Below are 16,882 nucleotides of genomic sequence, written 5' to 3'. Positions count from 1 at the left end.
AATTTCAGTATCATAATTTTTTTTTCTGATAATTTAGATATGAAAATTAATTTAGCAGATAGTTGATAATTTTAAAAATTTTTGCAACAAATAAATTGTGACAAAAAAAAATTAACATTTAGGAACTTCAAAAAACTAAAAATGCAATTTTAAAAAAATTTTTTTTGAAACAAATTTATTTATTAAAAAAAAAAAAAATTGCCAAGTGACAGCTAAATTTAATATCATAATTTAGATATGAAAATAAATTTAGCAGATATTTAATAATTTTTTTTCTAAATAAATTATGGCAAAAAAAAAATTAGAAAAAAAATTGACATGTAGAAATTTTAAAAAATAAAAAATGCAATTTTTTAAAAGTAATTTTTTTGAACAAACTTGTTTGTTAAAAAAAATTAAAAAATTTTCTAGCGACTGCTAATGAAAATTAAGTTAGCCGACCTAAAAATTTTAAGAATTTTTTTTTATTGAAAAAATTAATACAAAAAAATAAGAAAAAATTTTCATTTGTAAAAAACTGTAAGTACAATTAAAAAAAAAATATTTTTTTGCTCTAATTTAATTATTAAAAAAAATCGAATAATTAAAAACGTCGGCTAACTTTATTATTATTGACTGCTAACTTTTATGTCGTAATTTAGATTCATATTTCAATAATTCAAAAATTAATTAATAAATCACTTTTATAGATTTTAAATCTTAAATTAATAGATAAAATTAATAAAAATGCAATTTAAAATGACCTATATCAGCTGTTCATCAAAGTATCTAGACAAACTCCTTCGTTTCGACCCAAACTACATTTTAAAACTGAATATCACCACATCAGAGGACTTAATTGAAAATAAATCCATTGATATCAACACAGTAATTATCTACGGAACATCAACAGGAAGAGTAATAGTACTTACACTGCTAAGTATCGCAGTAATGAATAAAGATGAAGAACAAGTCAATTATCTTTTAAGTAAAAATGCAGATGTAAATTTAGGAACCGACACGGTAGGACTGAGTTCTGTTCACAGAGCTCTAACAAGTGGAAGCTGGAGAATATTCCTCAAATTAATCTCCCATGGAGCTGCTTTGGATCAAGACTTTAAAGTCTTGAAGTGTCCGACAATACACATTGCCATTGAAATGGGAAGCTATCAAGCTGTGAAACATCTTATTGATGCAGGAGTTAATGTCAATGTTAAATATAACAACGTGACTCCATTAGAAGCTGCGGTGTCGCTTGGTCACATGGATATTATTAAAATATTAATTAACAATGGTGCTGATAAGGATGCTAAAGGAACAGGAGTAATTCTTGGGAAAGCTTTAACAAAAGCTATTCTTCGTGGACAGGAAAAAATTCGGGACTTTTATTTGAATTGTGGAGCTCATATTAATTACCGATTAAGTAATGAAAGAGGAAAAGAATCAATCTTGCATCGAATTGTCCAATTAGGAAACTTTGAGACGTTTAAATTTTTGCTGAACTTTAATGAGATAGATATTAATGCTACCACAGAAGAAAATTATTCAGCGCTTCATGTTGCTCTGGCGCAAAATCACCCGATAGATCCTAGAATTGTCTACAAGCTTCTAAGCGCGGGCATTAATATTAATCTAGAAAGCAGAAATAAAAAATTAGCGCTTCATTGCGTGAACAAATGCAATAATTCATTATATTTAAGTCTCGGGAAACATATTGTTAAATTAATTGCTGCTGGGTTTTATGTATGTCCTGGAAATTTTAGAGCAGTAAGCAATCCTCCCTGGAACTCTTTCAGAGATAAATGTCAGCAAGAAGTCAAATTATTGAGGAGTATTAAAATTACGGATTGTGTTACTTATTATGATGTTTTGAGAATGTCATTACAGAAATTGGCTGTTTTTTTTAAGTACTTTAATGTCAAAGCGATTTTTAATTTTAATTTGATCAGGGTGTTTCCGCAGTATGGAGAGATGATTTATTACAGGCTTCTGAAAGTTTTACAAAGGATAGAATTGCTGGGAAAGGAGAGTATTTTAGATTTTATTTTACCTGATACGGTGAATCGTAAAATTTATTGTTATTTAGATAATCATGAATTAGTAAAATTAATTTTATAAAAATTTATTTTTTTTAATGATTTATTGGTTAAGCAATCTTGCAGTCACTACGTGACTGCCGTGATTTGTGAAATATAAGTAAATAAAATTTTGGTTTATTAAATTATGACTTTTGTTAATTTGCGCTATACTTTTTTAAATATTGAGGTTTTTAAAGATATAAGCTCATCTTGATGCTACACTCTTCAAGAGCTTTCATTTGAGTATCCACATGCATTTTTGATATATTTTTCATATATACATATATATAATATATATAAATATATGAAATATTGATGTGGGTATTCAAATGAAAGGTCTTGACGAGTGTAATGTCGGGGTGAGCTTATATCTTTAAAAATGTCAATATTTCACAAGATATTTGTTAAATTGCACTGTACTTTTTTAAATGTTGACTTTTTTAAAGACATAAGCTCATCCCGATGCTACACTCATCAAGAACTTTCATTTGAGTACCCACATGCATTTTTGATATATTTTTCATATATACATATATATAATATATATAAATATATGAAATATTGATGTGGGTACTCAAATGAAAGGTCTTGACGAGTGTAATGTCGGGGTGAGCTTATATCTTTAAAAATGTCAATATTTCACAAGATATTTGTTAAATTGCACTGTACCTTTTTAACTATTTACGTTTTTAAAGATATAAGCTCATCATGGTGCTACACTCATCAAGAGCTTTCATTTGAGTACCCACATGCATTTTTGATATATTTTTCATATATACATATATATAATATATATAAATATATGAAATATTGATGTGGGTACTCAAATGAAAGGTCTTGACGAGTGTAATGTCGGGGTGAGCTTATATCTTTAAAAATGTCAATATTTCACAAGATATTTGTTAAATTGCACTGTACTTTTTTAAATGTTGACTTTTTTAAAGATATAAGCTCATCCCGATGCTACACTCATCAAGAGCTTTCATTTGAGTACCCACATGCATTTTTGATATATTTTTCATATATACATATATATAATATATATAAATATATGAAATATTGATGTGGGTACTCAAATGAAAGGTCTTGACGAGTGTAATGTCGGGGTGAGCTTATATCTTTAAAAATGTCAATATTTCCCAAGATATTTGTTAAATTGCACTGTACCTTTTTAACTATTTACGTTTTTAAAGATATAAGCTCATCATGGTGCTACACTCATCAAGAGCTTTCATTTGAGTACCCACATGCATTTTTGATATATTTTTCATATATACATATATATAATATATATAAATATATGAAAAATTGATGTGGGTATTCAAATGAAAGGTCTCGATGAGTGTAACATCGGTATGAGCTTATATCTTTAAAAATGTCAATAGTTCACAAGATACAAGGTCATTTCTTAATTATGTATCTAGAGATAGAGTATTTTTAAATGCAGCCTAAATACTTATCATCATAAATTGACTATTGGTGAGAATGATATGAAATCATGAAAAGGTACAACTCCAAGTCAAGACTTTTCCAACGATACCAAATTTAACCATAAAAACCAATTTTATCATATAAATACACTGGCCACAAAATTTTACTTATTCTCTTAAGAATATAGATTATTTATATATATTCATTATTTATTGATGAAAATAAAAATAGTAATTATTTGTAATATTAATGGTGTAGATAAGTCTTTTATTGTTTCATATTATAATGATACGTAAAATACATCGAAACATGTGAATTAGTTATTTTGCTGTATACACTTATGCTCAAATAAAAAATTACATTTGTAAATAATATGTATAATAACTAATAATAATAATATATTATAAAAAATTTACGTTGTAATGAAATTAAAAGAAAATTATTATTATAAAAAATCTGACATTTTTAGACAAGATTGTATTTATAAATTTGTCTAAATAATCGAACATATAAAAGTTTAATTAAATCTATTTTCATTAAAAATACTTTAATTAAGCTGACAAATTTATTATAAAAAAAAATAATATATTATCTATTTAAACATTTTTATAGCTCTAATTTTTTTAGAATTAATTAATTAATTAATTAAATAATAAATTAATTATTAACATACCGAGACATTTGTTTTGAACTTTTGAACAGTATAGAATTTTTTAGCTCGTAGTTTAGTTAAATTTACCATTAATAATTTAATAAATATTAAATAAAAAAAAAAAATTCTCTTATTTTAATTTTGGCACAATTGCTTTATATATTACTGTAATACATTATATTCAATTAATATTTTTGCCTACTCGAATGTCTTTTGATAATGTAATCGTCCTGTTGTACATAATTTTATTTTTTTTTTTAATTTATATTAATTAATTACAAACAATTGAGCGCATATTTTAATAGCTCGCGGATATTGTACAGTAGTTATAAGTTTATATCATGTACTTCAGAAACTCAAATGTTAGATATGTTATGTATGAGCATGCATAATCTATTTAACTTTTATCCATTGTTTCTGTTATAAAATACCGTAAATTATTTTATAATTAAAATTTTTAATTATAATCATCCATTCTGGCCAAAATTTCCATAAAAATTTCAGAGATCAGTAATTTAATTATAATTATAATTTTAATATTTTGTAAAAGTGACAAATTTTATATTAAAAAAATCATTTATTTAATCAAATTTTTTATATATATTTTTATATATTAAATATTGTCTTATAAGACTTGTAATATAGATACAAATAAAAATATTAATATTAAAAATGAATAATAAAAAAAAGGATAAAATATAAAAGCAGTTATGGTCCTAAAACCAGTCTTTAATGTCACAATAATAATTAATAGTAATAATAATAATAATTAAAAATTTAATATCAATATCTCTAATCCAATATATAAATATATATTTGGCATTGTTATATTTTTCTTAAATAATAATAGTATAACACTTTATAAAAAACATAAATTTATCGAACTTATTTTGGACTTATTCACTGAATAATGGTAATAGTAATTAAATATTACAATATTGATGATTGCATCACAGAGCTTTGAGAAAAAAATCAAATAAATAATTATAAATAAAAAAAAAAAGCCTAATTTTTATATAAAAAATTAAACTATTGATATGCAAGCATTATCATCTAACAAATCAAATAAATTTCTTTTTTAATTAAATTAAACTGCAGTTCTTTGGTGCAAGCAAAAAATATTATTACAATAAAAATAAAAATAAAAATAATTGTGTAATTAATACTACTGGAACAATACTTAATAATAGCGCTAATTTTTTTTCGTTATTCATTCTAATATCATTTTATAAATATTTGATAAAAAATCATTATTATTATTTACAATAATTAACAATACTGTGCTATATAAAAAACCGGTATTGTGTAAAAAAATTCATTTTTTAACTGTGTAATTATTTTTATAGATAATTGCAACTTTTTAGGTCACAGTGATTAAAATAAAAATTACCTTAGCATGATTTTATAGAATTCAATGTATATCATAATTATTTAGCGTTTTTTTTTTATGAAAATTAAGTGAGCCGATATTTAAAAATTTTTATAATTTTTTTAAATTGAAAAATTATTATAAAAAAATAAAGAAAAATTTTTATTTGTAAAAAATTTGAAAAATTATAAGGGCAATTTTTTAAAAAACATTTTTTAGTTATAGTTTAATAAAAGAAAACAAATTTAATAAAAAAATTATTTTAATAAAAAAAATTAATTTAAAAATATCTTAAATAAAATAAAATTTTTTTTTTTTATTAAAATAAAAATTAAAAACGTCGGCTAACTTAAGTATTATTTTTTTTTCTATTATAGAGAGCTCAAAAAATTTGAATCCCGGAAAAATCAGACCCGAAAAAAATTTATGTTATGAAAAATTCATATTATTTCATTAAAATTATTATAAAATAAAAATTACAATAATAATATTTTTTTTTTTGGAGCAATCATTCTGTGGGTGCTTGTTTTTCATGAAAATTAATGTAGTACATAATAAATAATTTTAAAAATTTTATAACAAATAAATTATGACAAAAAAAAATTGACATTTAGAAATTTCAAAAAATAAAAAATGCAATTTTTTAAAAATAATTTTCTTGTGAAATAAAATTAAAAAATTGTCAAGTGACATCTAATTTTAATGTCATTGTTTTTCAGGAAAATTCTGAGTATGATACAATTATTATTATTTTATAATAATTTTAATAATATGAATTTTTTACACTTTTGAAATTATTTCCGGGTCTATTTTTACCGATTACCTAAAAAAATGTATCCTTGATTTGATGTACAGTAATTAAAAAAATTAAATAGAAAATTTTAAACCGAAACATAAATGCAATTGGAATGATTAAGTCCATAAATGAATTTAAAATAATTATGCCTGTTTAACTCTCATAAATAAATTCATAAATCAATTCTGATTTGGTAATAAATATAAATATTAAATAGCTTAGTTATGCAAACATAAAAAATTCAATACGTCGATTGTAATTAATTAATAATTGATATACTTTGCATGTATTGATCGACGGAAATATTATTGTTTGTTTGTATTTTTTTTTCTAGTTTTTTTTTTTAGTGTATAAATTTATATTATAATTCCAACTAAATAATTTATTTTTTTTTTTATTTGGAGGGAGTCAAAACAAGCTCGTATTCACAGTTATACGTTTTCCTTACCCTCAAAAATATGACAATAAAAAGTAACTGAAAAAAAAATTTTTAAAGTTACTTTAAATTTTCATTTTTTAACAAATCTTTTTTTTTATTTTTATTCTCACAAACTTATAAAAATAAATTAAAAGCAGTTCAGTTTTATGAAAAACTGCTTTCATTTATTTTTCATATCCTCGGTTTGTACGTCAAAGTAACGTGAAATCTATGCTCATCTTTTTCAGTGCAATCCTGTGGTCCGATTGAAATATCCGCTGTCTGATCGTTTATAAACTCACGTGAGTAAGGCGACTCGTCATTCAATAACTCATCGCTTTTATTTTTTGGTATTTTTTCAGCCGGCTCTTGCGACGCTCTTTTCATCTTCATGGTCTCCATAGATCGGGATTTACAGGGATCTATAGATCCACGATTTTTCGTTCCGTTTTCTTTGTGACGTCGCGATGAACTTCGATGGATGCGAGACTTTTCTCTGGAAGCTGTTCTTCGTAGACTTGGACGTTTTACTGACTCAGCGCTAGCGCTCAGACCTGTAGCTGAATTGTCAAATTTTATATAAATATTTATTAGAAGGAAAAAAAAAATTTTTTTAATTATTAAATTATATAATTTATAAAAAATAGCGCAAAAATTTAAAATAACAATTTATAATTAATTATACTAATTTTTTATTTAAAAGTGAAAATATTGGTCCTATAAAAAATTTTTGAATAAAAGTTGTTCAAAATTTAATTTCATGAAAAAAATGTCTTATGATTTAAAAAATAATCAATATTTTCGCTGTAATTTCAAAAATAAGATTCATAATTTATAACATAAAATTTTGAATTTTTTTACTAAGAATCTTAATTTTGAAATTACAGCGGAAATATTGATTTTTATAAAAAATCATAAGACATTTTTTTTCTAAAATTAAGTTTTGTACAACTTTGATTCAATATTTTTTTATAGGACCAATATTTTCGCCGTAATATTAAAAATTGAAACCATTTATTTTAAAATCGCAGCAAAGATATTTGCCGGGAATTTAAAATAAAAATTCATAATAAATGATTCAATTCTTTGATATTATGCGAAAAATATTGGCCCTATAAAAATTTTTTTCAAACAAAAGTTCAAAATTTAATTTTATAAAAAAAAAAGTTTGTCTTATGTTTTTTCTTCAGGATCAATAATTTCACCATTACTTCAAAAGTAAGATTCATAATTTATAAAAAAAAAATTTGAATTTCTTACTAAGAATCTTAATTTTTGAATTACAGTGAAAATATTGATTTTTATAAAAAATCATGACATTTTTTTTTACAAAATTAAATTTTGAACAACTTTTATTTAATATTTGTTTTATAGGACCAATATTTTTGCTTTAATATTAAAAATTGAAACGATTTATTTTAAAATTGCGGCAAAGATATTTTCCAGAAATTCAAAATAACAATTCATCATAAATGATTTAATTTTTTGATATTATGCCAAAAATATTGGTCCTATAAAAAATTTTTTCAACAAAAGTTGTTCAAAATTTAATTTTATAAAAAAAATGTCCAATGGTAATTTATTTATTTATTTTATACACTGACGCCAATCGACTATTTACATTATTATGATTATTGTTAATTTAATATAATAATATTGTTGGTGGGGACTATAAATCAATATACATCAGTTATTATTGATATAGATATTGCACTATAAGAGTATCAAATGAGAAAGTAAAAATTAAGAAGTAAAAAGTATCCCAGCAAGTTATGAATAAGAGACATAAAATTAAATTTTGAACTTTTGTTCTAAACATTTTTTATAGGGCAAATATTTTCGCTGTAATATAAAAAATTCAAACGATTTATTTTAAAATTGCGGCAAAAATTTTGACTCTAATAATAAATAATAAAAAAAAAATACTTACCAATATTATCAGAAGAAGATCGATTGGATCCTCTGAGGATGTGTATGGCTGTAGGATCACTATCAGTTCCTGCGAGTCTTTCACCAACAGGCGTCAAAAACCACTCTGACCTCGTGCGCATACGAGCTGTTTGCCTCTCGTGTACCTGAACAACCGAGAGAACGCCCGAATTATCGTAAGAGTAACGGGTTAATTATTATTCAAAGCATTTGTAATTAATTGTCCAGTGCAGATGCGTCAATATGTATTTATTATGTACATATGGTAGTGAGCGTTAAAAATCTTCCATCCTTATTCATTACATTAATTTATTATTATTAATATTTTAAAAAAAATTTTAATTGAACAAAAAAATTATCAACTAAAATAAATTAATATTCATGAAATTAATTAACATAAGAAAACTCTATAAATAAACTTTTTGTCATGCAAGCAGTTACAAATTAATGAAATGCTTAATCATACAATACATTAGAGGTAAATTAATTAATTAATGAATTCATTTAAAAAATAAAATAAACAATAGTGGTATAATTAACACAGTATCTCGGGGGTGATAATTATTATATAGACAAATTGTCTTTATCTAATATCATGATAAATTGGTATCAAATAAATGTCTGTACTGGTTTTTACGATCATACGCTGGAATGCAGTGGTATTTAATGGCTATCGATTATAAGTAACCTGTTATCAATCTCTCGTCAATAATATAAATTATCTGATAATATGTTAGTCAACAATCAGTAGCAACCACTCGTGTTTTGTTTACAGTAATTGACTTCTTCACATAGCAGGGATCGTTTTATGTTCTTAGAAGTGTTATTGATCTAGTTGGCTGTTAAGCTTCTCCAATGCCTACCTGTGGCAAATAGCTGAGACTCTTGGTACTCTCAGCGTATCGATTAACGGCCCTTAATTCGTCTAGAGTCATCGCTGCGTGACGGGATTGATGACTTGCGTTACTAGATGATCTACTTGACGCCTAAAATTATTTTATTTACATAAAATTCCAATCTTTACTTATTTATAAATTAATTTATTTATTTATAATATGTATTTTGGTATTAAAAATAAATTTAGCAGTCATTTGATCATGTTTTAATTTTTTTTTAACAAAAAAATTATTATTAAAAAATTGCATTTATAATTTTTTTTTTTTTTTAATTTCGAAGTCAATTTTTTTTGCCATAATTTATTAGTTAAAAAAAATTTTTAAAATGATAAAATATCTGCTAAATTAATTTTCATAAATTTATAACATTAAAATTAGCAGTCATTTAATCATTTTTCAATTTTATAACAAAAAAATTTGTTCCAAAAAATTATTTTTAAAAAATTGCATTCTTAATTTTTTTTTTTTTTTTTCATTTTTTTTGACATAATTTATTTGTTAAAAAAACTATTAAAATCATCAAATATCTGCTAAAATAATTTTCATATATTTATCACATTAAAATTAGCAGTCATTTAATCATTTTTCAATTTTATAACAAAAAAATTTGTTCCAAAAAATTATTTTTAAAAGATTGCATTTTTAATTTCCTTTTTTTTTAGCAATAATTTATTTGTTTAAAAAAATTTAAAAAATGATCAAATATATGCTAAATTAATTTTCATAAATTTATAAAATTAAAATAAGCAGTAACTTGATTATTTTTTAATTTTATTTAAAAAAAAAAATTTATTCCAAAAAATTGTTTTTAAAAAATTGAATTTTTAATTTGTTTTTTTTTTCATAATTTTTAAATAAATAAATAAATAATTTATTTGTTAAAAAAATTCATAAAATGATGAAACATCTGCTAAATTAATTGTCACAATAAACTTACATGAAACAATCCATTCTCTTCCAAGCTGACAGATAGTCGAGTATAACTCTCAAGCAAGGTATTCTCAGGAATCATTCCTAAGGATGACGTAAGCTCTAGAGACTCTGGCACGTGGATCAAAGCTGGTGTCGATTGCGATTCTTCTTGATGCGACATAGCTGAAGGTTGAAAGAATAAATAATCAATTTCAGTATGCAAATCAATAATCAATACTCGGTTTAATAAATATTTACATTCCAAATTGAACTTGAGTCCCCATCGCTCGCATTCGTATTGCAGCCACGTCTTTTCAGCTTCGAGAGACAATTGTCCTTCGGAATTAATTAAGAATTTATTTAATTGCGACAAAGGAATTTTATTTATGCTTTGATTTCATTTTAATTATTTATTAGTTCATGATAAGAACAAGATGACACTGGATATTATCCCAGATTATATTGAGTGAAAAAAAATTTCAGATAGTAGCTAGTATAATCCAGATTACAATGAGTATAATCCAGATATCACGCAGTGATGTAGAAAATTTATATTAAATATAGTTTATTATAATTTACATGCTTGTAAATTATAATAAAATTAATTTAAAAAAAAAAATTAATTTAAGAAAAAAAATTAATTTAATAAAAAAAAAATTAATTCAATAAAAAAAAATTAATTTAATAAAATAATTAATTTATAAATATTTTAAATAAAATAAAAATCTATCTGAAATTTTTTTTCACCATAGATATCACTGAGTATAATCTGGGATAATATCCAGTGTCATCTTTTCGTGTTTACTTACTGGAGACTAAATTATCAGGCGGATAACGGAAACTGAATATCCAGTCTTCTTCAACTTTTAATATTCGTCCGGTAATTCGAGCGTAAAACTCGTAATTTTCACGGCCGAAAAGATTCGATACTCCAAAATTATCAATCATAAATTTCATTACTCGAGTCGCCACCTAAATTAATAAATAATCATTAAAAAAAATTTATAAATATTTATTTAACTTAAAAAAAAAAAAAATCTCAAGATAATTGAAGCGTTTAAAATGATTTAAAAGCTAACGTGCGTAAGCTTCATGCATCAATAAATTTTATTCACTTTCTTCTTAGGTTAAAATTATACTTTTTAATTTATTTAATGATAACTCAGACATGTAATATAATTATGAATACATTAGACTTACTGATATCTCCGCCTGATAGTGTGAAAAGATAAATATATTGAATTAAATGAGAGAGATGATTAAATATCGTGCAGTTGTATTTTGTTATTGTGTTTAATAAATTTATCATTTTTTAAATTTCTCTTTATCTATTTCCGGGTGAACATTCATTTAACTTTAATCAGTAATTTAAGCGTTGTATTATTTATAATTTATAATCATTAATTAATTGCCGGATATTAGTATTGATATCTAACATAAAAATATTTTTTTTTTTTTAAATTAGCATTTGTGTCAGCCAATTTAGTGTTGTGCCGTTAAAGAGTTAAATGTATATTAATAATAATAAAATAATAATTATTATTGTAACTTATTACTTATAACAAACCTTAAATCTCAGTACATCCTCCATTTTAGCGGTTTTGCCATCACTGACACAGCTCTGAAAGAAAGAAGGTGCGACAGATACACCCAATGCTTCACTAGACATTCCTGTGCGAGCTCGATCGCTATTAACAGCTACTACCCTGAATGTTCCGAAAAGTAATACTAATAAGCGTTGTGTGTAAATGGGTAAAGATGTGATTAATCTGTAAGCAATAAAAAAATTGTTAAAAAAAATGCCTTAATATATTTATAATAAATTAGATTAATAAAAGGTAAAAGACCTAGTTAGTGACACTGGCCTAATTATTGACACTTGCAATTTTATTTTAATTAAAAAAGTAAATCAGCTCTGATAAATTAATAAATATCATTTTTTAATTATAAATTTTAAGATAATTGGTTTTTTGAGAACATTTTAGTTTTTTTATTAGGATAAAATTGCAAGTGTCAAACAACTAAGTCAGTCAATAATTGTATCTTTTACCTTATTTATAATTTATAATAAAAAAAAAAATTTTAATCAATAAAATTACTGATAGATCTGGTCCCTCTGTTGTTCCATACTGTCAAGTTGAATAACCGTAAATAATTGTTGTTCTCCCTCTCGGCCAAACACACCACCAGGTATTTTTCTTAAAAACTTTTTTAAAACACTGGCTATTGTATAAACACTGAAGTTATCCATGTTAACTAAACGTCCTGTTTGGAGGAAATGAATAAGTTTTTTCATGTTACCCTGATGACCTGGCGCTCTGAACACATCTTTTCTCAACGGTGCTTCTTTGTTGAGCTTTAGAATAAGAACCTAAAACAGACAATAACATTTTATTCAGATATTCTACTTTTGAATCATTTAGAAAACATGATACTAAAATGACGTGACATTAAAGTTAGCTGTCAACTATTTTTTAATTTTTTTTAACAAAAAAATTTGTTCGATAAAATTTTTTTTTTAAAATTGCATCTTTAATTTTTTTTGTTGTTTCTATAATTTATTTGTTACAAAAATTTTTAAAATTATAAAATATCTACTAAATTAATTTTCATTAAAATGACAGCTGAAAATTTTTAAAAATCCTTCATTAATTAATTAATTTAATTTAGTAAAATAAAATTTACCAATAATGGGCCAGGAATATCATTTTTGCAGACTTCATCAAGTGGAACACCAAATTTAACTCTAAAAAAATAAAAAATTATTATTAGAAATAATTAAAATAAAAAATACATAAGATTAAAGTTAGCAGTTACTTGAAAATTTTTTAATTTTATTTAACAAACAAATATTGTCTTTTTTTTTATTGTTCTTTTTTTTTTTTTTTTTTTTTTATGAAAATTAAGTTAGCCGACATTTAAAATTTTTTTTTTATTGAAAAAATAATTACAAAAAAATTTTCACTTGTAAAAAAACTTTAAAAACTGTAAGTGCAATTTTTAAAAAATATTTTTTTGTTCTAATTTAATTATTAAAATCGTCGGCTAACTTTAGTATTATTTTATAATATTTTATAATATTAAATTATAACTAAAAAATATTTTTCAAAAATTTCACTTATAGTTTTTGAAGTTTTTAACAATTAAAAAAAAGTTTTTTTTATTAATTCTTTAATAAAAAAAAAATCATAAAATTTTTTAAATGTCGGCTAACTTTATTTTCATTAATTTATTTGTTAAAAATATTCTTAAAATCATCAAATACCGCTAAATTAATATAATAATAAAGTAAGCCGAGGTTTTTAATTTTTTTATTGAAAAAATTAGAACAAAAAAATATTTTTTACAAATTTCACTTCTAGTTTTTCAAGTTTTTTACAAATGAAATTTTCTTTTTGATTTATATGTAATGATTTATTAAATAAAAAATAATTCTAAAAATTTTTAGATTTCGGCTAATTTAATTTTCATAATTAACTTTAATAAAAAATACTTACTTTTCAAGTCTTCTGGGGTAGGGTGATACAGAGGAAGGATGACCACAGCTGGTGACAACATTACCAAGGGTAGCTGCCCTTCTATGCATTCTCTCAGTCCAACTACTCATCATTTTATATTTTAATAACTGTTATTAATTATTAATTTTTGGCTTTTAGCTCAAATTACTTAAAATACATATTTAATCAGTGCTGGATAAATATCACTACGTTCGCATTTTTTTTTTTTTTTTCACTTTAAAAACAAAACATTTAATAGATTTATTTATCAGGAGATTTGGTAGAACGACAAACGTATGTCACTCGAAGCAATGATGCTAAAACTCAACATGAGGAGCATAATTTTTAATTCACAAACATAAGACTAACCTAACAGAAAAATATTTGTTGGTTAGTCTCAATAAAAATAATTTTATTTACTCGGTAATATTATTTTATCCGTATCCATATTTAAAAAAGTTATCTTTTATTTATTCAGTAGTTAGTTAAATACTTTAACTCAAACTCTTTATAAAAGTTAACTAGCGTAATGTATGTAATGTAATGTAATGACTAGTTATGTACTAGTACGAGAAACTACTACTACAACTTGCGATTCTTGCGAAGCATTCATCAGGTCATGAACCAATACCAACCACACCTTAGACGACGACCACCACCACTAGTATATAAATTATGATTTTGTTTTATAAAAAATCAATATGGCTTTGGAGAGACACCACGACGCTACGAGCCCAGCAACTCAATCCATAACCCCCCAACAGTCCTTTTTTTTTCTTCATAAATAATTAATTAACAATTGTGATTGTTTGTTATTGTAATCACAGTGGTCACTTTATTAACGTCCAGAAAATTATACACTGATACTGATACTTGTCAACATACAACATATTTTAGCTTCAGCTGCAGCAACTTCCTTTCTCTCTTTATATCCCGCGTCGAGTTAGAAAATTTTCAACCAATCAAAGGGTTATACAACAAATGACACATTTTTTTTTACTTTTTATAGGGAGGGAGAAGAATAGAATATCCCACAAAAAACATTTTCACTGTAAACTGTCGCGCCAAGTACACGTCCAACTATTGTTACAAACTTTGATAATTCAATTTTTACAAAAAATTATTAAATCGAAAAAAAAAATCCAAGTACAAAAAATTTTGTAAATTAAAAAAACGCTAAAGACAGTAAATATTAAGGAAAAAAATTAAATGTCCTTAGTGTGCATCATTTGAATACTTTTATTATCCGCAGTTTTGCAAATTTATACGAGTAGTATAATTATAATGCACACCAAGTACATTTAATTTTTTTCCTTAATATTTACTGTCTTTTTTGTACTTGGATTTTTTTTTTCGATTTAATAATTTTTTGTAAAAATTGAATTATCAAGTTTTGTAACAATAGTTGGACGTGTACTTGGCGCGACGGTTTATAGTGAAACTGTTTTTTGTGAGATATTTCTTTTTTTTGTAAAGAATATATTAAGGGATATAATCAAATATTTTATCAGCATTTTTTAATTCCAAATATGTACTTCTTAAGTTATGCAGCTAATTAATTATTCATGAATTTTTGTAATAATTTAATTACAAACGAAATTATTACAATATTTTTACTTTAAATGACGCGCGTGACTGACCAATGTGACTTCTAAAATACAGTGGTAATGGTTTTGTGGCTCCACCTACTGTCGTATATTGAAATTCTAAACTAAAGACCAACTACTTATAGGCGCTAAGTTCAGTATTTGGTGTGCGTCATTGTGTATTTCAATTTTTTTAAAGTCCTAGTAAATAGATTTTACGAATTTCATTAAAAGTAAAATATTTTGCAACCACGCACACTAAATACGTTCCAAAATTTTTGTTTTAATTTTCAAATTTACAATAAAATTTTTTTTAATTTCCGAAAATCAAATACAATCATATCGGTTACTTGGATTTTTTAATTTTTTTATTTTATATCTTTTTGTAAAGAAATAAGAAATTTTTTTTCTCCCCTCCGGGCGGAAAGCGTCAACTTTTGTCCCGCTGCGCTAAACGAAAATGCCGCTTTCCGCCTCCGTCGAGGAGAAATAGTATATTACATACCTAGGCCAGTAAAATAAGAAAAGTCTCAGATCACATGTAATTGTTGGCCGAGGCGAAGCCGAGGTTAACAAACATGTGATCTGAGGCTTTCTTATTTACTGGCCAAGGTGTGTATACTATTTTTCTGCTCGACGTAGCCGGAATGTGGCAACTTTGTTTAGCGCAGTGGCCAGAAAGTTGCCACTTTCCGGCTGGAGGGCAGAAAAATAGTATTCTCACCACGGGCAGTAAATAAGAAAGCCTCAGATCACATGTTTATTGACCTCGGCTTCGCCTCGGACAATTACATGTGATCTGAGACATTTCTTATTTTACTGCCCTAGATGTGTAATATACTATTTCTTAATAGTCTTATGAACGTGGACTTGGCGCGATTTTTAACTTCCCGCTAAGAAAATCGGGAAGTTATTGTTTTCACCCCGTTTTGCAAAAATCGAGTTTTCATCAGATCTCGACGTTTGAAGGTCACAGAAAGCTTCCCAGATTATCCCCGCGAGGTTGTCACGGTGTCTGTATGTATGTGTGTGTGTGTGTGTGTGTGTGTGTGTGTGTGTGTGTGTGTGTGTGTGTGTGTGTGTGAAAGTATGTGAACCGCTTATAACTTTTGAACGGCTTGACCGATTTCATCGCGGTTGGTGCCATTCGAAAGGGCTTGACTAAACTTAGATTTTGAAAACTATTTGGACCGATTCAAATCAATAGATTTTGAGAAATCTTAAAAAAACTAAAAAAAAAATTTTTTTCAAATGTGGTTTTTTTGGAATAACTTTTAAACGGCTTAAAGGTTCAATTCCAAAAACTAATCAGCTCTTAACCTCAAAAAACCACGTCGAT

General features: G+C 24.7%; 2 protein-coding genes across 3 annotated transcripts; one reads left to right on the top strand and one right to left on the bottom strand.

Moving 5' to 3' along the window:
- Positions 1-738: 738 nt before the first annotated feature.
- Positions 739-2,033, top strand: LOC123272276 (putative ankyrin repeat protein RF_0381). Its single transcript, XM_044738974.1, has 2 exons — positions 739-1,875; positions 1,929-2,033. The coding sequence occupies exons 1-2, from the start codon at positions 739-741 to the stop codon at positions 2,031-2,033; spliced, it is 1,242 nt and encodes a 413-aa protein (XP_044594909.1).
- A 4,516-nt stretch (positions 2,034-6,549) lies between these two features.
- On the bottom strand, positions 6,550-14,911 carry LOC123271167. 2 transcript variants are annotated; one of them, XM_044737403.1, is made up of 11 exons: positions 13,958-14,911; positions 13,146-13,206; positions 12,560-12,831; positions 12,028-12,229; positions 11,661-11,672; positions 11,270-11,432; positions 10,719-10,796; positions 10,486-10,643; positions 9,516-9,638; positions 8,654-8,798; positions 6,550-7,283 (listed from the first exon to the last, which is right to left on the bottom strand). In XM_044737403.1, exons 1-11 carry the CDS (start codon positions 14,068-14,070, stop codon positions 6,916-6,918), a joined length of 1,695 nt encoding a protein of 564 aa, XP_044593338.1. In that variant the 5' UTR covers positions 14,071-14,911; the 3' UTR covers positions 6,550-6,915. The 2 variants fall into 2 exon arrangements, with proteins under 2 accessions (XP_044593338.1, XP_044593339.1); XM_044737404.1 differs by lacking the exon at positions 11,661-11,672 and having other exon boundaries at positions 6,552-7,283; positions 13,958-14,910.
- Between the last annotated feature and the right edge of the window lie 1,971 nt (positions 14,912-16,882).

Source organism: Cotesia glomerata, linkage group LG9 (assembly GCF_020080835.1).
Source record: "Cotesia glomerata isolate CgM1 linkage group LG9, MPM_Cglom_v2.3, whole genome shotgun sequence".
NCBI lineage: Eukaryota > Metazoa > Arthropoda > Insecta > Hymenoptera > Braconidae > Cotesia > Cotesia glomerata.
Note: the sequence above shows the minus strand (reverse complement) of the source record. Positions and strands in the feature narration are given on the sequence as shown.